Source organism: Anopheles bellator, chromosome 2 (assembly GCF_943735745.2).
Source record: "Anopheles bellator chromosome 2, idAnoBellAS_SP24_06.2, whole genome shotgun sequence".
In the NCBI taxonomy this organism is placed as follows: Eukaryota; Metazoa; Arthropoda; class Insecta; order Diptera; family Culicidae; genus Anopheles; species Anopheles bellator.
This window is the reverse complement of record NC_071286.1, coordinates 80,912,727-80,933,854: the sequence shown is the minus strand read 5'-3', so window position 1 is coordinate 80,933,854 and position 21,128 is coordinate 80,912,727. Positions and strand designations below refer to the sequence as shown.

At 50.9% G+C, this 21,128-nt stretch overlaps 1 protein-coding gene across 1 annotated transcript in view; it reads right to left on the bottom strand.

The window, feature by feature from the left end:
- LOC131208168 (uncharacterized) overlaps nucleotides 1-19,516 on the bottom strand; it is a 62,105-nt gene extending 42,589 nt beyond the window's left edge. The window contains exon 1 of the mRNA XM_058200817.1: nucleotides 19,399-19,516. Coding sequence (XP_058056800.1) covers nucleotides 19,399-19,507 — 109 coding nt within the window. The 5' untranslated portion in view covers nucleotides 19,508-19,516. The remainder of the gene's footprint in view (nucleotides 1-19,398) is intronic.
- Between the last annotated feature and the right edge of the window lie 1,612 nt (nucleotides 19,517-21,128).

Genomic DNA, 21,128 nt, shown 5'->3' with positions numbered 1-21,128 from the left:
TGAACTTAGTATTTATGACATGAAAGCCAGCAAGAAGCAGGGAAGAAACGTATTGAATAAATAAACGAATGAAATTGGCCCAATCAACCACACCACAGAAGATGCTCGTCGTTGACCAGAACCGTGGTAGGGAAGGAGTCGGAGAAGCGGTCCTTCTTCACCAAACGGCTCTCAGTGGGTAAAGAGGGAGGAAAAACGGAACAGCAAACCAAGCGAACCGGAACGTGTCAAAACGATGACGCCAGGATGTGCCGCTGATGCTCCTTAGCGGTTGGTCTTGGCGGGTGATGGTAGCAGCAAATTCAATTGTTGCAGCCAGAGGCTCTCGAGAAAACGACCCATGCCACGAGCAAACCCAACCGATGCTGGGCTCCGGAGGGCGATTCAAGACCGTTCCGTTGTTAACTGACGCGTCGCGTCTCGGCCAGCCGAAGCTGACCCTACCTGACGAGCACGGACCAAAGCCTGGAAATCGAAGAGTATCCTGTCGGCCGCCAGTGGCGGAGCCTCTGGCGGACGCCACGACGCCCGGGGTGATTGTGTGGTCGCGGGTTTGCTCATTTTATCGCCCGCAGGATTAACTTGTTGCTGCACCGATCGGCAAGCGGGGATTACCAGCGAAGAGTGCAGCTCCACCTTCGGGTGGCATAAAAAAGGAGCGCTCCTGGCCACTTGTTGTTGGGCTGTGGCAGTGGGAGTAGCGAAGGAAACCGGTGTGGCAGTCGCAACACGAAAAGCTCCCGCTCCGGCCACGGGCTGTGACGGGTGTAATGGCATTAACGCTCCCCTTCCCGATCGCTTTCGATGCCACGGGACGCGGAGAAAAGGATTGTGGCCTCCGGCTTCCGGTTGGGCGAGGGCGAAAATGGGGCCGGACCGTTTTGAACTGCTTTTATTTAAAGTTGTTAAGCCGCTTAGGGTTGTTATCGATTTTCACTTTCGAGAGCGCCGGCTCCGGCAGCGTGTAAGCGGTCGTCATCGGGTGCCTGAAAGGGGCCCACCGGATATTAAAGAGGTCGTGACGTGCGAGTCACCGTTTCGGGCACGCGCGCGCTATGTTTATTCATGAGCCAGCACTACCGGCAGTGCAGCTGTGAATTGTGCGCGCCCTCTCGATGATTGGCCGGCAGCAGTGGGCCGTTTAAAGAATCAATCACAGGGCTCAGGGCTCAGGGCTGCGAGGGCGAAAGAAAAATTGAATCCTTCAGCGATCCCCAGATCGTGTCTCGCGTAGCTCGATCATCGGCCCTTCCGATGATTCGTATTCCGGCAACGTTCTCCGTTAGCTTGAAGCCGGCACCCAACGCCGGTAGTGCCTTCGTGTCAACCCTGGGCACCAGTAGACGGCTGACGACGACGCTGATCCTTGCAGCAAATCGACCGGCACTGATTGTGTTCGAGAGCTGAGATTGTTGTGAATGTTTTTCCTCGCTGCGTCGCTGCGCTGCCCTACCGATCCCGGTCACGCCTGGCCCGGCTCACGACGATTTCATTGACATTCCGACATGATGTCGGTAAACCCGTGTTGGCCAGAGGACCGGGCTGTGAAAGGGCGCGCGGAGCCAACTACTGCCGGAGCCGAGATCATCTTCAACTATCGTCCTCGTTGTCGTCATGATGCGAGCTCCGACACCGAACCAACACCGGAACCGGAAATCTTTCAGTGAGTGTTCAACTGGAACACGGCACGGTTGTGTGCTCGTCTCGAATTGTTTGAGTATGCGTGTCTGGTTGTTTTTTCGTTATCCCGTTACTGGTGTAGGTACGCCGCCGGAGTTTAGTCAATATTGAGCCTTGAAATATCGATTTTCTCGCCGCACCATTTTCGGTGCGCCGTTCATCGAATTTCCGGAATCAATCGGTCGGCCAAACGCGACTTCCATGATTTATTGCGCCCTGCGCCCACTGCGGAGGATACGCGAAAAGGTCACTTTACCGGTAATATGGAAATTCAAGAAGCAATGATTCAATTTCGATTGAAATTTCGTCCCACGAAGTGAAGGGAGAAAATAAAAGTAAAAACACCAGCAGCGCACCATGGCGGCATATTTCTTACCGAACCGGCGCTGAGTCGCACCTGAGCTTACAGAATGGTTAGCTCCGTGTTTCATTACGTTCGATCCATAATTTGCTGACATCGATAAATCAGAACGCGACGGGCGGCCCGGCGTCACCGGTGCGATTTGCTTATGCCCGACGGTCGTCCTTCGATTTATGATTTCGCCTTCCGCCTACCGGCGGCTCGGTGGCGGTTATGCGGCAGCATGCTTCTATAATTCATGTTCCGAGCGACGATTTCGGTGAAATATGAAATTTTGTCACAAAGTGGCCTCGCGACCGAAGGACACGATGTGGGAAGGTCGTCTGGAAGGATTCCACGGTGCCAGCCGTGCCGGGCGTGCGGAATCGATAGCGGCCCATTTTTCCAAACCAACACACATACAGCGCAACCCACCAGGAGATCCACCAACTTGACTCGATCACCGGCTGGGCGGTAACTTGCGGAGTAATGTTGGTGGTGAAGAGCAACAGGAACTTCGACTAACTCTGTAATAAAGCCAATGCGAAAAGCGATACACTTTCCCTGGCTATAGGAAAACGGTGGACGTGGGCAATAGTTGCCACAGTGTATGGGCAAACAGGTTGAGTTGTCTAACAAGTTCCAAGAAAATCTACCCGGAGGTGATTAAAATTCTGCGAATCGCGGAAGTCGTTTTCTTTAATGCAAAGGCGCACAGCGATTGGCATTTTTTGAGGGATTTAGCGAGCTTGCTGTGTCGCAGAACTTAACCTTTACAGTTCTATTTGCATATTTTCAGTCACTTAACGCATTCATTCTGATTGAAGAATCAATTTGGAATCGTGCTCTCTTCTAATGGCTTACGTTCTGAAGTATTTGTCACAACATGGCGCGAGGACCGGTCTTACCTGTAAAGAGAATCATGTATGTTCTGATTAGGCAGTGTTCTGATTAGGCCTAGACTTCGCTGGTAATGAGTCGCCGAGTCATGGTGAGAGAACGCCAAAAAGAAAGAGAGAGAACCAATAAACGCACCGCGTCAAAAGAACCGTTGAATGCGCGAATTGTGAGATGGACTTCAGAATTGGAGGAATTCAAGTACACAGTAGAATTTCAGAACGCCAATATTATGTTTTTCTAAATAAACTCCAACAGAAAATAATTTGCTGGAGCGTAACTTAGTTAAGTATTGAACAAGTGGTACGCTGCATTCGAATTATTACAACGTGGAACATTTATATTCAACGGGCATATCCGTTGCTATTATTGTAATTCAGTGTAGTAGCAAATTTTCTTAGCAAATAGCAAAGCAAGTAGCAAATAGCTTAATTTTTTAAGAAATGAAGTAATTGCTATATAAGAAGTAGTATCACTTATCGCAGCAGAGGGCTAAAAAAGAGGACAAATAGTGATATGGGATAACTGCTGCTGTTTCACCAACAACCAATAGAATATTCACTTCCACACGGAAAAACGCGATACGTTCATTGAATATTTACAACCTTTCACAAGTAATTTCGCAGAGGAACCAAATTAGCAGCAAATTTAATATGGCCCGCGGGCTCCAATTACTCCAACTTCAAATGATTCAACCCTTTCAGCCCGGCGGATGGATGAGTGCATTTCAGCCGTGCCGTAAACATCAATCGCCCGTCCTTCGCCCTAATTCCCGGCGGCCGTCGCTGCGGCTCATAAAACTCGCATGTTCCGTTGATGGATTGCTACACAAGTTGTGAGTTATTTGAACATGATCCATCGGCGCACCATCCTCAACACCGTCGGAGTGAGTCAAAAGTGCGAACTTCCCGGTGAACACGCGTTTGCTGTCATTCGAGAGGAGAGTGAACTGACACAGCGAGAGTGAGAGAGCGAGAGAGCGAGAGAGAGAGATACGAATAAAGATAAGCATAAAATCATAGCATGCTGTTCGCCGTAAAGTTGGTGCGGTAATAAATTAAAATTCATCACATTAGCCGACGGCCGACGGGGGAAAGGATCTCGGTCACACATACCCACATACGCTCTGTACGGGAGATGCTATCGATTGCCGGGCTGTCGGTCCCCATGTGACCCTCGTCGTCGACCCTAACGACCATGTGTCGTTGTTTATTCAATCTGTCGTCGGCTTGTATGGTCATTAGTTTTATCTACTGTGTGCGCCCGTGTTTGTGGGATCGGAAAAATGGACCACGTAAGAGGGACACTCCTCTTCGAACCGGTTCATCATCATCGCCGAAAGGTCAATCACTTGACGTTGTTGTTTCGGTCCCGACAGAAGGGAGAGAAAAATTGTCGCAAAGTCCGTGTCCTGTGGCAGATGAGCGAGGTAGACCTGGGGCAGCTTCGATCCAACTGCGAACGACCACGCAGACCGGTTCACTGTCCCGATGGCCGGCAGAAGGATAATTTATGTTTTTGCTACGAAGCATAAATCCGCACACGGCCCCCGATCCGGTGAACGATGGGCGATTTCAATCGGCGAAAGCCAAACGATGGCGACCCATGATACGGGGCCGTGAGGGTTGAGGGGACCGAAGATGGTCAGCACCTTACGCGCCCCCTGGAAGTGCTTTCCTGGGATCAACAAAATCAACAACCATCAATTGAAGTTCAACAACCGCAGGCCGAAAGGTTCGCACCGGACCGGACCGACCGGGACCGACAGCAAACCAAACAATTCTCACCCCTCGAGGAGCGCACCCGACCCGGCGGATGGCGAACGTCCTTTTTTCTCTCACCGCGACCCCACTGCGCCAGGATATCAATTCGAGGCCGATCGTGTTGATAGAATCGAAAGGAAATAAATTTGGGGTGTCCTCCGGACCGAGACCGGACCGCAAACCCCGAGCAGGCTGTCCTCGATGGTTCGTCCTTTTCACGTCCGTCTTCCGTCGGGCTCGGGCCACATCACACCGATGTCGGTCCGCCCGAAGCCAGGGTGCAAAAACTATCAATTAGGCTGCCCGGATCGGGACGAACGACGACGAACGGACGGACGGACAACTTAATTTGTGCCGAAACCCGAAGCATGTGGCACCCTCCCACAGCGGGGACAGGACATTCACGGTGCAGTTGCAACCTTCAAAAGGGGATGAAAGAAAAAAAAGATAGCGCACAGACACGGGGCATCGCCGGGAAATCACCCAAGCGCAGCATCGACAACAAGCCCGGGCGGCTTCGAGTTGCGAAGAAGGTTGTTAGGTCGTTGATTTGATTTTCCACCACCGGTTGGGATGGGTCTACCGAACGACCGTCCCGGGACGACGACGTGTTGTCACGGCATCACCATCACGGTGGCTGGATCGGCCCAGTAGCAGTGTCCTGGCCTGTTTTGGGCTTCTAATTCGAATGTAATCCACCAAAATTGACCGGAAGATAACGGAAGGATCCGGATCCGATAAGGAAGTCGAACCGATCGAACGGATGGGCGAATTTGTGGAAAGTCGAAGAAGGTTTCATTAATGCCGTCCGATAGTCGATTGGCATCGATTCGTTGAGCCCTATTTCGGTCGTTGTTTTTGGGCCCCCAGGATTTAGCCAAAGCCTGAACCGTGCCGTAGGTCATGGTGCTTGTGTTGAAGCGAACATTGCCGGAGTTTTCGATGAGACCTTTAAGTAAGCCTTCTTTTTTTGTGTCGTTTACTTTCGATTGTGGATATTCCGAAGGTCCGTTTCTCGGAATTATCATTGCTCAAATGTCTACTTCAACTCTAGTTCCTTATATTTTTTGTAAGAAAGTTGTTCTTCTATTAACATCTATTAGTCTATTTAACATATTAAATGCCTGCCACATGCCTGACAATAAATTATATTCCAAACAGTAAAAAACGATAAAAAACATGTTTTATAAGAAGATCATTTGATGATAGATATCATCGGCACATTGGAACGTGACTAAACAGAAAACAATGACTTATTGTAAGTCGAAAATGTTCTTCATTCCTGTTTATAAAATATAACTTTTGTTGGAGACGCCAGAATTTTCAAACGGCCAAAAAACACATCAGCATTCAAGGGAAGCGTCTGCCAAACGGATGGCAACGGTTCGCCCGCCATAAAAGCAACCAACTATACAAGCAAATGGGATGCAAGCGATTGATATTAAATTCCAGCACCAATCAGCACTCTGTGCAACTCATTTCAACTTTTCCGCTGATGGGTTTTTGCAAAGTTTCATCGCAATTTGTCCAAAGGAAAAACAGCGCAGCGTAAAGAAGAGCATGGCTTCAAAGTATCGCGATCTTCGGCGATGCATCGCGCGTTGCAGAGTTTTCGATTTCGCCCAATTCCATCGATCTAAACATCAAACCATCGTTCTCCGCTCCTAGAGTTCGAGCTCGAAAGTGAACCTTGACTTTCGCCATCCGGAGCGGTTCCGGGCGATACACGCGATCATCGTTACGTGACTGACTGCGGGTTTTTTTTTACAATGTGGTGTGCGCCGGCGCCGAGCCGGAACCGGAAAGGATAGCCGGAAGCCCCCGGAGTGTGGCACGGAATTGTGCTTCTTTGGCGGCTTTATTCAAAGTCGTTTTTCGGATCGTCCTCCGTTTTGCCGTTGCAATGAAATATTCATATCAACGCCCGGGATCGCGTAGCAATCGGCCACCGCGGGGGAAGGATGTCTCCGGGGTTCTGGGGGGAGTTGCGCCCTGGCAAATAGAAAATAAAAGTGAACCGCACCGAGGGCCGAGATTCTTGAAGACAGTCCCCGCTGCCAGATCTGCCTTCTTCCGTCCGAACAGCCAGAAGTGGAGCAGGGTGCCGGGACACGCAGATAAAGCAACATTTCTCACAAAGGACCCTCCGGACTGGGTCGGGGGAAACGAAATCGAAGCGGGAGGCACTTGACAGGACCGAAAAGCAGCAACATTTGCAACCGAGGTCTGTGACCGAGATCTGAAGGCAAAAATGTGCTCCGTCAGCGGTTCGTCCTTCGGCCATGCACCGGCCACGGCCTCGGGACGCCCCATCCCTTCTCGCTCAACCCGCCGCACCCACACACAGTGGCATCATTTTCTGCATCATGAATTCAGCATTCGTAGGCATGCCTTGCATATGCGATGCGATGTGAACGCCAGCGTCGTCGCCAGGCCAAAGGACCAAACAAAGCATAAAAAGTGGCGTTCGCTGGCGCGGCGAAAGAAAAAGGAGCAATCGACCGAATGTTCCGCACACTTGAGACAGAGAGAGAGAGAGAGAGAGAGAGAGAGAGAGAGAGAGAGAGGGAAGGAGAGAACGGGAGAGCGGAAGAGAAAGCCATCTCACACGGCGTACGGCTTAAGCATATTCATGGGCGTCCTGGCGCTCGTTGTGCACATTATCCGTGCCCCTCATTACAGTCCGCCCTAGACACGGGCGCCACCATTATGCGGTGATAAAGCATCATGCTAGTTGGCGTCATGTTAGTTCAAGAAAGTTGCCACCTCCTTCTTCAGGCGCGCCCGGGCCAGGGTTTCTGTTGCACTGCTACCGTTGCCGCTGTGGCATGATCCTCTTGCGCGAAAGGAGATGCACAAGGATACCTGCGGGCCACGGCGGGGTCGGGTTTGAGGTGGCATGGTTCGTGCTTACTCGAGAGGTTCCCTCGGCGCATAAATTATCCACATAAACAACTACCGTATGACGCTGGAAACCGACGGTGCCGGAGCGTTCGTTGGAGCTCTTTGAACGACTTCGAAAGTGAAGTTTCGATCGCGCACAGTGCAACGAACGCGCCTCGCACTGTGCTTCATATTTGCCGACTTGTTTTTGTTTTGCGAAAGTGTACTAAAATTGATCGAAAAACAATGCTAACACCAAAGATTGGTCCTCGAAACAATTCGATCTGAACGATCACTATAACGAAGTGTTGGTAAAATATCAATCATGTCTATCAGAACTACCGGACAAATGAATCTAAAATGCAGTTAGTCTATGGTTTGAGTATTCATCCTCTCTAGCCATCATTGTGAAGATATTTTTCAGGTTACTGAAGTAACGGTTTTGATAAATTTTATGATGATGATCACCCACTAAATAAGGATGATCATCATGTAAATAATATTTCTGTAAGAAACTTAAATTAACATAAAATATCAACTCTTTTCCTAGTCCGAGTATAAGGGTCTAAATAAAATCACTATAGGGTGATGATAAATGTTGAACAATATGCAAGGATCGCTTTCGCCTTAATCAAGGTATGCTGAATGTAAATCCTTTTCTACATGCTTACATTCTTCTTACCCTCTAAGAGAGCACAATTTTGACCAACTCTTTGCTTAGCTGACCGGGCACACGGCACACCATCAGCCATTGTCTGGTGGAAAGGTAGCTCCACCCAAGTGCAAGTGTGGCACTCTGCAGCGCTGGCCTGACTGTTGATACCATTAACGTATGCATTAAGCCCCTGGCTCGGGCATACATTCTTCATTTCGATACCGGATGCAGTCAACGTTCGCCGGTGCCGCGTAGTTCTCCCGGGGGGTGGCGAGTTGTTATCCTGCTTCGCTTCGACTTCGCACCAACACCCGCAGGATCTTCCGGTTCGCCCACCAAAGAATCATCTTCACGTAGCGCTCTCTCTCCGTTGGAGAGTGGCAAATTCCTTTTATTGAATATTTATGTAAATACCGTGCGGCCGAGCAAATGAATCATTTCGGAAGAGCGGCCCTTCTCCGGCTTTCTCATTCTCTCCTCTCACTCTCACTCGATTCAGTAATCTCTGTGGTAAGAAAAAATCCCACCACCTACGGGAAGTCCCGAACATGAGCGTTCGTATCATCGTGTACGGAATTCTCCGTACGGAAGGCGGGTCCTTTGTGTCGGCTGCTGTGACTTGCCTTTTTCTGGTGTCCTTCCTTCCGGCCCATCGGCCCTTCCCCGAAGGTGAAGGAGAGTGTGGTTCTTAACGACTCCTGATTCCCTGCGTTGGCAACGGGGGCGAATTGATTGATTTATCCAAAGTGTATAACGAGATTTATTCATATTTCATCAAAGCAATAAACACGGACTGATTGAGCATTCGGTTTGGTGGCGGTACGGCCGGTGGGAGTTACCCTGGTAGTTCCGGTTAAGGCGAGCTCCCAGAGAGCCAGATTTGGACATTCCTTTTCGTTTTTCTTCTTATTTCCGAGGGCTCGCCGCCGATAACCATCGCCGATTCCGTCGAACCGTCGCCGAACAATGTCCTAAATCTTGCCGACCGGGGGAAAAAGGTGGACGACGAATGAAGACGTTAACTTAACGAACGATTGAGACCGTCGATTACTTCCGAAACGCCACCGTCACCATTACGGGGCGAAAATGGGCCTCTTGGCGTCGGTTAAATATCATCAGCTTCGGCTTTGGCTTTGGTTGGCGTAAGCTGAGGCTCGCCGTTGTCGAGCACGTGCCGATTGTCGGCTCGAGCACTGCTCAAACGTGAGCGCACTTTCGGCAGCCAGACCGACCGACAAGACGACTGGGCCGGGCAGCTAAACCAGCACCGAAAATCCTAAGCTTCTTCGGTTGGTGTTGGACGGAATTGAATCATCTTTCAAAGGATTTTATTTTTAGGCAACTCATCGACTAAACTCCCGGGCCATTTAGAGGCTTCCAAGGAGTTTGCCTGGCTGGCAGGGAGTTGATCACTGTGGGCTCGTTACATCACCACCATCAAACGGAAATGTTGGTGATTCAATCGTCCGAATGAAGCTCCTCGATGATGGCAATCATCAACATATAATTAAAAAGCACAAACGTGAGAGCCAAAAAAAAACGGGTTTCACTCGAAATGTGTTCACACGCCAAACAGTGGCGCTCCGAACAACTGGTGAAACCATTGGCGATGTGTAACCGATTTCGTGTGAAACACTAACATGCTGTCGGCACGAACACGAACAAAGATTTATCGTGTGTCACGCGGTCGTGGCCGCGTGCAGCACCACTTTTAATTATGCTTCCCGTCATCGTCGCCAGCGCCAGGACTGCCACTACCCGGCCCTGTTTCTGTTACGGTTTCACACCATCTTGTGCCATTTCGGGTTTCGGGTCGTTGGTTTCGTCGTAGGAAAACAGAAGGAAATGTCGACTGCACAAACATAGCGCGCACTCGGGAAAACGGCTACGATTCCGTGGCTGGAACCCATTTCGTATCCTTAATTCTTTCGTCCGATGGCTTCACGACGGTGACGGACGACGGGTGGGGAACGGAAAAATTAATGAAACAATTTTCGCTTCACAGATTCACGGAATACTAATGGGCCGCTAGTTACACGCTCCGGGCGTTTAATTATTGCTCATTTTCAATTTGTTCGTTCACTTTTCATAACGCCAAAGTTGTGCTCCTCCAATAAGAAATTGCATTTTGTATCTCAAGATGTTGTGGAGAGTGTGTTGGTGAATCAAAAATGCTCCGAATTATTTGTTTGCAACCATCAACACGCACGCAAGGCGCATATGTAGTGCTATGTGTTTGTTGGAAAAGAGTTTCCGCTTCATGATTAAAACTGGGCGCCACATGAAAATTGTTTCCGATTTTGTCCTCCACTGGCAACATAGTGCACTTAAGTCAAAGTTTCGACAACCACGTCAGCGAGCGACGTGGCTGGGTAAAAAAAATCTAATTAGAATATTATTTTAATTAAAAAACAAGCGCAACCACTATGCAACGAAGAACGGTGGAACCACGCCAAGGACTCCCCCCAGGGGGCCACGATGCAGACCTCGAAGTGCTAGTCGCACCGTGAGGACCTAACGCGACGTCAAACTACCACCGTGTGCAGGGAACGGGCTCCACAAGCCGCGCTGTGGACGATGAGTGAGGTTCAAAAACGAAAAGGCTAGTTGTCGTTGGCAGCCAACGTTGAAAGACGATTACAGTGCGAGGGACCTCGCGTTCTCCTCGTCCTCGGCGCAAATAACTACAAGCACGAAAGCTCGCCTTCTGATCGCTCGTCCCGTGTAGCTACGGCGACAATTACGTCCCTTGGCTTGATTGAGCCACCCGGAGGAGATTACCCAAGGCTACCGGAGGCACAACAAATCTTCACTATTAATGCAACACCAATTCGTAATTTCTGGGGGATGAAAAATATTAAACTTGCTCCGGGCGTCGCTTCCTCGTTCCTGCTACGGTACGGCGTGTCCTTTTTGTCGAAATGTCCACCGCCTTGGCGTTGCAACTTTGCGCGCGAAGCTGGAATCCGAGTGGCACGGAATTCCGAGCAAACTTTTGCCGCGGCATTTTGCAGTCCTTTCATTTGCCGTGGCAGGACAGTTCCAGGATTCTTTGCTCGCAAGTGTTTTATTTATTTTATTCGAGCTCTTCGAGTCTATTCTCTGGCCCTAGAACTATTTTGTGCCCCACCCGGGTGCCCGGCTGTCGGGAATTTGCAAACATTTCCAACGGGCCATTTGCGGGTCATTTGGGTTTTTCTATGTGCGTCGGTTTTTTGTCTGCATGCTGCTCGGTTCCATTGTTGCTGCCCGATGTTGGGCCGCGCGACCGATGATTTATCGTAATTATTAAAATTGTTCCGAACTGAAAACCGAAACACCAACTGGCGAGTGCAATAATTCATAACAAAACACGGGCGTTTTCATTTCCGCTTCCGGTCCGGCAGAAACCGGATGGACCGGTCGTGTGGAGTAAGGAAACGGACACCCCCTTCTCGAACCGCATTCTTCCCGAGCTCGGGCTTTTTAGAGCAGGATTGTCGATAAGAAAAGTCTGGGTTTTGAGTAACGTAAATAAAAACCGTGTACAGTAAAGTCCGTGCCAGGTGAATGGCAACCGAGCGCAACTGGCACCAGTAATCCTTCAGGCTTTACGAGTAAGGTGCTTCTTAGTTCAAGGGGCGGATAAACCTCACCAAACTCTCGAAATGCATTGTGCTTTTTACGCTCACAACAGTGGAGTAATCACTTAGACCTTAATCTAGTGACGAAATAGCGAACATTCCAGACATTCATTGGCTGCCCGTTGCTGCTGTGTTTCTTCCGTGTTTCCATTCTACCGCCAGCGAGGACGACTATTAATTGCCTCATAAATAGCATCGGCCCCCGGAGCGGGCATCGGTTTCGAAAGAAGCACCGAAAGCCCACAATTACCGTTGTCAAGTGATGTACGACAAATTAAACTTGGCCCTTGCGCACAGCTTGGATCGCTTGCTGTTATTTGCTCGTCCATTTGTCACGACTTGTCTGTTGTGGGGCCTCCGGGCAGAGCGTCCGGCCTGGGATGCTGCTCCAGGTTGCCAGGGAGTCAGTCCGACCGGTGGCCTCGCCCGGAAAAATGGCCCCTCTCGCGCCGGGGGAGAGTCTGTCTTGCGTTCTGTCGCAAGGCACTCGGAAAATCATTTTCCCCGTCGCCTGTTGCACTCTTTTAATCCTGCTGCATTTTCATTTGCCCGGCTAAACCGCTGTCATTCTCACCTTCTCTCACCCGGCCGGGTTCCCGGGCGACTGGCATCAAAACAATCCGACCCTGAATGAGTGTGGGCTGAGCGGTGGGGGAGGCGCCCTCCAGTTCCCACCGCCACCCGCTAACCGTCGGTTTGCTTTAGTTTGGAAATAATTCAAAGTGGCTCTCGGAGCCTGTCGCTGAAATCGGTCGCTGAGTGGCGGATGAGTCGTGGCTCGTTCGCGCATCGCTGACAACGTCGGTGCCGGCGGTTTGCGTCTGGCGGAGCACAGGAAACGGTTACCCGGGCGACCGCCAGATGAGAAGGGGCTGCCGTCGCCGCCGCCGGATGTAGTTAGCGGTGTGATTATAATACAAATTGCTCTTCGGGGCTATTTTTCGAATCATTCCGCAACTTGGCACACGGTACAGGCCCGGCAGTTGGGTCTGTGAAAAGGCGGCAACCAGTTCCAGCGAGAGAGGAAAAGTCCCCAAAGTCCCCACTCCGATAGGAGCAGTGGCAGCAGCTGCTACCTCACAGCTTTCCACTGAAACAACATCACCGTTTGGCATTGATAAGACATCAGACGGTACCGGAGTTGAGGTCGCACTTGTCCATTCCAATCTCGGGCCAGTGGAAAGCGGCGGGTCCATTACAGCACTCGCATAAATGGCAAAGTTGTGAATTACTGCATCAATCGCTCCGACTCCGGCGCGGCGCAAGTGCATCCAGAAAAGGGGGCGAACTGCCTCGGCAAAAGTTGTCCGTCGTTCGGCCTTTCGCTCGCCGGAACGGGAAGCTCATAAAATCCAAGGTAAGTGCAGTGGGAGTATTAACCTAAACAACTTTATGCTTTTCCAGCAAAAACCACCGGCCGACGGTGGCGCCGATCATCGCAGACATTTACCTGGACCCGGGATTTCCTTCTTTCTCTCTCTCTCTCTCTCTCTCTCTCTCTCTCTCTCTCTCTCTCTCTCTCTCTCTGTTTCTCTTGGGGTTCGCACAAATCTAGGCAGGTTTTTAAGCGAGACATTCCACTCGGGGTCCTGTGGGCGTGACTTCCGCCCCCATCAGGACTCGCTTGTCGTGGACGCGCCGACGACGCTTCATCTGGGGCGTCGTCGGCACTACATTTCCCGGAGGATGGTTTTCATTATTGTTAATGGGATTCTTTTTTGCCCACTCCGGCCCCCCGTTATAAGCTTCTTAAAACCGGATGTTTCGAGTTCATGCTGTCTGGTGCTCGTCGGTCGCTAGATGCTTTGACTGTGGCGTAAACGTAGCTCTCCGGCCAGCTGTTAAACCAATTAGAACTTCATCTTGCGCCGGTCTGACGGGTTGACAGCGACACTGGTGAGCCGGTGGCCGATCCGTTATTTGGTCAGGATCAAACGCATCCCTGATGGGGCACTGGGTAAACCGTTAGTCGGAGTGCTTAGCTGCGAGCTTTAGCAGCTTGTTTCGAAATCTCCTTCACAGTGCGGATCTATTCTTATTTTCTTTTGGTTAAGAACTAGTGATAAGAAGCTGATATGATAACAGCTTTTTGGCATGATATTTGGTTGACAAAACATTCCCTTTTAGAAATCATCAGCTCGATGCTCAATCAATTGTGTTCCAGTACAAAATACTGTCGAGATCACCCGTCTTATGATTTCCATAGACGTCGACCAGATCTGGCTCGGGTCGAAGGTCTCAGCTCTCAGAGTCAGAGAGTCGACTGTCGGTGTTATTGCTTCTGTGTTTTATGTAGAAAGTTTCTTGCCTTATGTTTGGTTTGGTATGAGTCTCTGCTATCTTTGAGTGATACAAAATAGTATTTGGTTACCGCATTACATATCAATCCACGTAGTAAAAGATCGTGCTGTCATATGGTAACAAGTTATCTTAGGAGAGGTCCTTTAGAAAATAATTATTCCGTCTGCGGCAGCTACAACGCAAGCTTCGCCGCGTTCCGCTGCATCGCGGAGCATAAAGAAAAGCCTCTCGCTGCATAGTTCATTTTCCGACCGCAGCCACTGGCGTGCGAAGAAATTTCCCGACGCCGTCACTCGGAGCATGTTGCATCTCTTTACACGAGCTCCCCCGCGCACGTGCACTCCTGCATCCTGGCAGCCCGGCCATCCGCGACCGCCGGAGGCGCTGTTTGGAACAGTGAAAATTTAATTAAAAATAGCCACCCCGAAGTCTCCGGGTGCCTTCCCATGTTATTTTTTTTTTGTTTTCCCACCCGGGAATGAAGATAATAAAAATTCTCTCGCCCCAAAAAGGATGGTGCGGATGAAAATGGGATAATAATAAAAACGGACATGCCGCCGAACGTGGGGCCCGGATCAGGGGGTCAAGAGGGAAAAGCCCATGGAAAACCACGGCAGCGAGTCGATTCGACGAAGAATTTCAACTTCTCCGGACGGGCGGCTACATTGTTTAATTTTCACCACGCACTTTCCACGCGGTGATTGAGGGAAAATTTGTACCCAGCAAAAAAAGGATCGCAGCACGCACACGGATCCAGGTCCGGTGGTGTGCGGTCACATCCTCCCATCCTTTTAATCCTCGGCCTCGAAATTAAACCACTCAACGGAACGATCGCGAAAGGTGCCGAGAGGTGATTTGCGAAGGGCCAAGATTTTGGTCCCCTTTCCGGATCGGGCCCTCACACGTGTGCCGAGCGTATGTATGTGTGCGGTTTGTGTGGCTATTTCCTCTTGACCCGTCCGCCACGGTGACCCGCGGTTCGTTTGGGGTTGCCATAAAATTTTATGTTTATGACAAAAATCACGAACAACGGGCGCGACAGACCGCATCGATGGCGCTTAAGCCAAGTGTCTGAGACAATATGGCGACGACGCGTTTAATGTGGCTGTGTGTGCGTGAGTGTGAGGAGTGAAGGGGCCGCTGGGTTGGCCTTTGATTGTCCCGTCCCTTTCGGCTGCGTCGTGGGTCTTGGAAAACTTCCCGGATACAGTGTGGCTCAAAAGTAACGATGCAGGATAATTTTACTAATTTTGATAACTTGCCAGGCAATGGATTATATTTATTGTAACTCTGAAATGATTGCCTAATGCCATTTGTTAACGAAAAAAAATTGTCCAAAATTGTTAAATATCTTTAAATAGTACAGCAAATTCAAGTCCCACTCAATTCCGTCTCGCCTACGTTTTCGTTTTTTCTAATCAAGAGCAGCCCTCGGGGTTGCGCTAAAAATGGCAACAATCCGTATCCCTCGAGAGTGCAAAGAACATTGCTTCGTCGGCCCTTGTTGCCCTAAACACTTCTTCAAGAAGGGCCCGACCCGACTGTTAACTTCACCGGCCCCCGGAGGTCACCCACCGGGTAAACGTCTTGGCCAACGTCGGTCGTTCCGGTTCGCGGGAACATAATCGTTACGCGCGTGGAGCAATCATTCCGCCGCTGTACGCCCTCGGGACATGTGTTTTTATGGCGTAATTAGTCGCCACCGGGGTCCGGGCCATACTAACACGTGGCGCGTGGCGAACCAAAACAATAGAAAAATAATGAAGATCTTTTCCGGCGGTTCCAATTTTCCGACGACGAGCGACAATAGGGGCGGCAAGTTCCATTACTTCGGCCGGGCGGCTGGTGTTTTTGGTTGTTTGCACTGTCTTTAAGAGATGTAAACAAATAAGTTACAATTGACCTTCGTCCGTGCCCCGATCCCCGAGCTCATGATACAAGATTTAATTCATGTAACTGCCAGAGACCGCTCGGAAGGCAAAGTGTCCTTCATGAGCTCCGAGTGTTCCGTTTCCTGCGGACTGCCTGGGCCGATGGAGTCGGTGTGACAAGGTCCAGGAATGGAGCGTCCAGTCCGAAGTGTCCATAATTCATAAGCCACAGCCCACGCGGCTCGTTACGGACAGCGGAGGCCGGACTCGGGAAACCGGAGCTCCTGTCGCATTCTCGGGAAAGTGATTCACCGTGAAAAGGACACTCGGGACTCGGGCAAAAACAGGTCGCATTCTTGGGCTTGGGGACACATTTTCTGCCTGCCGGAAACTGTCGCCGGTGCCCCATGTTTTCGTTTTTGGGCCAAAAATGCTCGACGCCAAACGTGTTTAGCACCTTTTTCGCACACCTTACCTTGCCAGCCCCAGGCCGACCGTGTTGGGTTGCGGGCAGATTGATTGGCGGTTCGCGTGGCGTCGGCGTTGAGTGAGTGTGAGATTTTTACAGTACGTTAAGGATTCACCGAGCAACGAGCCCTCACATAAGGGGGCCCGTCGAAGAGGGCAAGCGACCTTTACAAAGTCCAGCGGGCCTCTCATGCCGATGCTGTTAGTTCCCCCTTTCGCTCTGAAGCCTTCAATGCTCGCAGCGAGGGTGCTGCATTCCTTGGGAAGGTGTCAACATAATGCCCCCTAGGCTAAATTCCATCACAGAAGCCCACATCACAGCGCACCGCTTCCTGGTTCCTGGGTTTACGGGTGAACGGAAGGATCACTTAGAGTGTGCCAACAACGACACCTTGTCGTTCGTCCTCCAAGGTATGCTCGGTGCGCCACTGTCAATGCCGTCACCGCAAATGTTTGTCCCAATTTCGTCGGCAACATAAGCCCCGGGTTTTGCGGCCCTCCGACCGGTCCCGGACCGGGTCGTAACTTTCCATTTTATTAGACTCGTTTAGATGCATTTCGCCTGTTCCCTGAAGGGACGTGGCCGAACCGGGTGCATCTGCATCTGCATTTCCCACAAGAGCCGAACGTCCCCAAAATGGCATCCACATTTTCACACTTCACCTAACACGGCCAGAGCTGTACCGGAGGCTTTGCGGGCCCCGGGATGGGGCGAAACCACAAAGCAAACGACCCGAGTTTCAGGTTCGACTTTGCGCCCTCTCTATCTCGCTCTCTCTCTCTCGCTCGGTGAGGTTATTGTTTCGGAAAAGTTGCCAGCAAAATCTTCATGACGCGAGGTGCCGACGGTAGCGCCCATGAGTGTGGCTCCGAACCTGGAGGCTTTCGAAACAAAGTTTCAAACTTCAATCACACACATGGAGCCACGTATGTGGTGGCCGCCAGGAGTGTGAGCAACAGTTCCGTTCTACGCCGTCGAGCCGAGTGGCGAGGTGGTTTAATTTTCCGATTCGTTTGTGTTTGGCGGAAAACTTCATCCGGCTTGGATGTGGCCCGGCCGTGGTGGAAACTGACGCCTTTCAGCCGGAACCCGGGCCCCGGGAAGGACATCCGGGTTCGGGTAGCGCTGTGGGCTGGCTTTAAGCGTCCGGTCGGTCGATGACGTCTTGTGATTAAAATTAAGCCCATTATGGCGCATGGTCCTTCCTTCCGGGAAAAGGATACCTTAAAGTGTCACTCATTCACCGTGAAGGCGAGAGTTTCCACAAAATTTTCGCTTCACCTTGCTGGCGATATTACGGCACCGACATTTCGGTGGACCGTAATGGAACGGTTTTCATCCGCTTACTGAGCGAAACTCACGGAAAAATGATTCAAATTCAAAATCACACCCTTCTCATTTTGGGGAGCAGACTTAAGACCCCACTGAAGGTGTCGCCTAGCGTCCCGAGGGCCCGACTCTTGCCTGATTAACTTATCGATCTTAATTGGCCAATAATACGCTTTGGCTGTAGTGTTCGAAATACCATCATTTCTGCCAAATATCCTGTGGCTCGGTTTCACCGCGGCCCACTGGCAACGCTTCAAAAGCCATTACGATGCGATGTCACTTTTGGTCGAGGGCCTGCGAAACACAAACACAATTCAATCCACTCAAATCCCCCTAGTGACTTATCCCCGCTCAAGGGACGAAAGAGAATTGTTTCCGATTTGCTTTTGATTTACCAATGATTTGCCCGAGCTAAGACGTGGCGGCCCAGATCGATTCGGTCCGCTACTATTTGCACAGCAACTTTCCCGGCCCGAACGGATTTTCCTCCCGACCCACCGGTTGCCCGCCCGTCGGCCGTGTAAATAAAACTTCACCAGACAGCAAAACAGAATCGTTTTGAAAATTTTACATTTGATTTACACAACGAATTGGCTTTGCCCAACCAACGGGAGTGGCAGGAGCAGCGAAGAAGCTGCTACCTTAGGGGCGCCGGTCGGTGGAAGAGTTTCCGCTCGGTCTACAATCCTTCACCGTCCATCCTGTGCTGATGATTCGCTCCGTCTGACCAGCCCCAAGCGGAACCAGACCGTTCGGAAGCGAAGCACCGGCCCCAGGGCGGAGTTGTAATGCAAGAGTTTGCCGCTCATCGAAGGACTTCATCAGCGTGATGTCGGTGAGCCATCCCTAGAACCGATGGGCCCCGCTCGTCCTCCGAGCGCTCACAGGGTACAAAGTGTCTTATCGTTGTTATCCTTTCGGTCATCCGTCTCGCCGGTGGCGGCCAGGCAAGGAGCTGACCGCAACCACCCGTTTGAATGTCTCGGGTTCGCACAGCACACAATCCGAGCCAGCTTTTTGTGTGGCTTCATCGTCAGCATCGGCATGCAAAGCGTTGTCTTGGCCCTGCGATGGTCCTGCTAGGGTCGGTCGCTGGAGATAAAGCCAAGGGTCTGCTTATTTACAAATCGAACGCACCGCATCGTTCCGGTGCCAATGAGTGCAGATTACAGTTTTATGATGCTTCTATTGGTTCACCGTGGATGGGTGTACCTGATCGTGCGGCCAGCATCTTCTACGTCTGGCGATTCGGACAGCAAAGGATATGGTCCTGAGCATCGCGAGCTGGAATTGTTTTTTTTCGTTTCACAAAATTCTCGTAACCCTAGCCTGCCCGAACAGCTTGAGCTTTATATAGACCGGCAATTTGAGTTCGAAGTTCGAAACATAAAACGGAAACCACCCCGACGTGGAATGAATGATGAAAAAAAGGCACGCGAGATGGTGACTAATTACGAAATCGCGACGAGAAACGGTTCGGTTCGAGAACAAACGCCACGGCCAAACTCGGAAAAGGTTACTTCAGTAGCTGTAATTAATCCTTCGGCAAACGAAGATAATCAAGGAAAGCCGGAATGGTTCACCTACCTGGCAGCAGCAGCAGCAGTACGCCGAAGCCGCTGAGTACGGCCGTAGATCTCGGACCGGTCAGCGACCACCGTACCTTCGGGGAATCCATTTTTTCTGCCACCAGCATCGGACTGGGTCGGGCTTTTCCGCTTGCACTCGGTTGACGGTCGGGCGTTGCTGTGGCTTTAAAACTGTTGGTTCCGCTTCCGACAACTGGGACACTTCGTCCTTTGAGCCTTGTGGGCTTTATGTTTTCACTTTCGCGCTACCGTTTCGCTGCACGAGCAGTGCCTTCTTTGTTGACTGTTCGAATCCACTCTCTGGCGTGGCACACATCCTTGGTTGCACGACACCGGTTGCTTTGACCCAGCCCACCGCACAAACACGGACACCCGTTTTCAATCACTAGTTTCCACTCGTCGATTGCTGCTTGTTTCGACGAGCGGCCTTTGGACGCCTTTAATCCGATTTAGTACCGAGCCGCCGGTCTCTTTGAGCGCACTTCGTGTAGAGCCCAGCCCTACAGACTGCAAAAGGACATTCGAGAGTGCATTGAAACAGGTGCCCTTCAACGCATCGCTCGGGTGTCATTCGATGACCCCCTAGCGCCAGACCCATTCAATTGGCTCGTACTGGAGTTTTTTGTTCGAATGTCTCGCCGGAACAAACCGGAACACGGAAATGATCGGACCGGGGGAGTCGGCGAGAGTCGTTAGGGAGCATAATCTTTTCAGCCCAACATAATTGGCCACACACCACCGGGTGCCGGGGCCACAGGGTGGGGCATCAAAGGGCTCGTGGAGTGGCGTTGGCCCGCGAGCTTGATTAATGTTTTAATGTGTGTAGTGAGCCGCACAAATGGGCGTAATTTTTATCATTGCATTTTGATAGCACGTTCACCTCCTCGCCCCACCAACCGTTGTCGAGTGTCCGCGTCTCCCTCGACGAAGCCCTGCCAGACCTGGCGACCTACCTCGCGGTAGCCGGGGCCGTAATTATTTTCAAATTGTCATTTATCGGTTTTAATTATTTACACACGGCCCTTCACGGGGGTCACTTCACTTTTCACATATTCACCCGCGGTCAGCATCGATTTTCTGGTGGGTGCGCACACTGAACGCTGGAATTATTTGCGATTTTTCAATCCAAAGCGTAATATTTCGTTTTTTTGTTCTTTTTATATAGTTTTTACTTTTCCGGTGTGCGTGGCATGATGCAGTTCACGGAGCTTCGAGAGCCGTTTGAAACGTTTTTCAACCACTTTCGAAGAGCGAGGTCCACCCTCGATGTGAGCTTGATGTTTGCCGCAAAAAAACATATATATTGATCTGAAATGTACACCGAAACCGGCAAACGAATTAATTAACGAAGACTGGACTTCATTCGCGCACTCGTTTGTGGATGGTTAGATATGCCCTATAACCAGCGAGCCGCTGGTGGTTGCCTTTCAAGCGCAAGCGACTGCAAGCTGCATCTAGTTGAAGGGGTTCCTTTCGTGGGTTTGCTCAAAATCATCCCAAAGCTCCGTTCCCGTCGGGGTGGAAGCCCCACCCACGGCTCGTTATCACGTTTCCCATCGGGAGCTGCCCAGCTGCACTCACGCACAAGCACATCGGTACACAGATTGAGTTTCAGCTCCCCGAAAGTCAGAGGCACCCGCAGCGGCGGCATCATCGCATCGCAAACATCGAGTCAATTTAACATGATCCATACGCGATCCCTGCCCAACCTACCATCCGGTGGCTCCC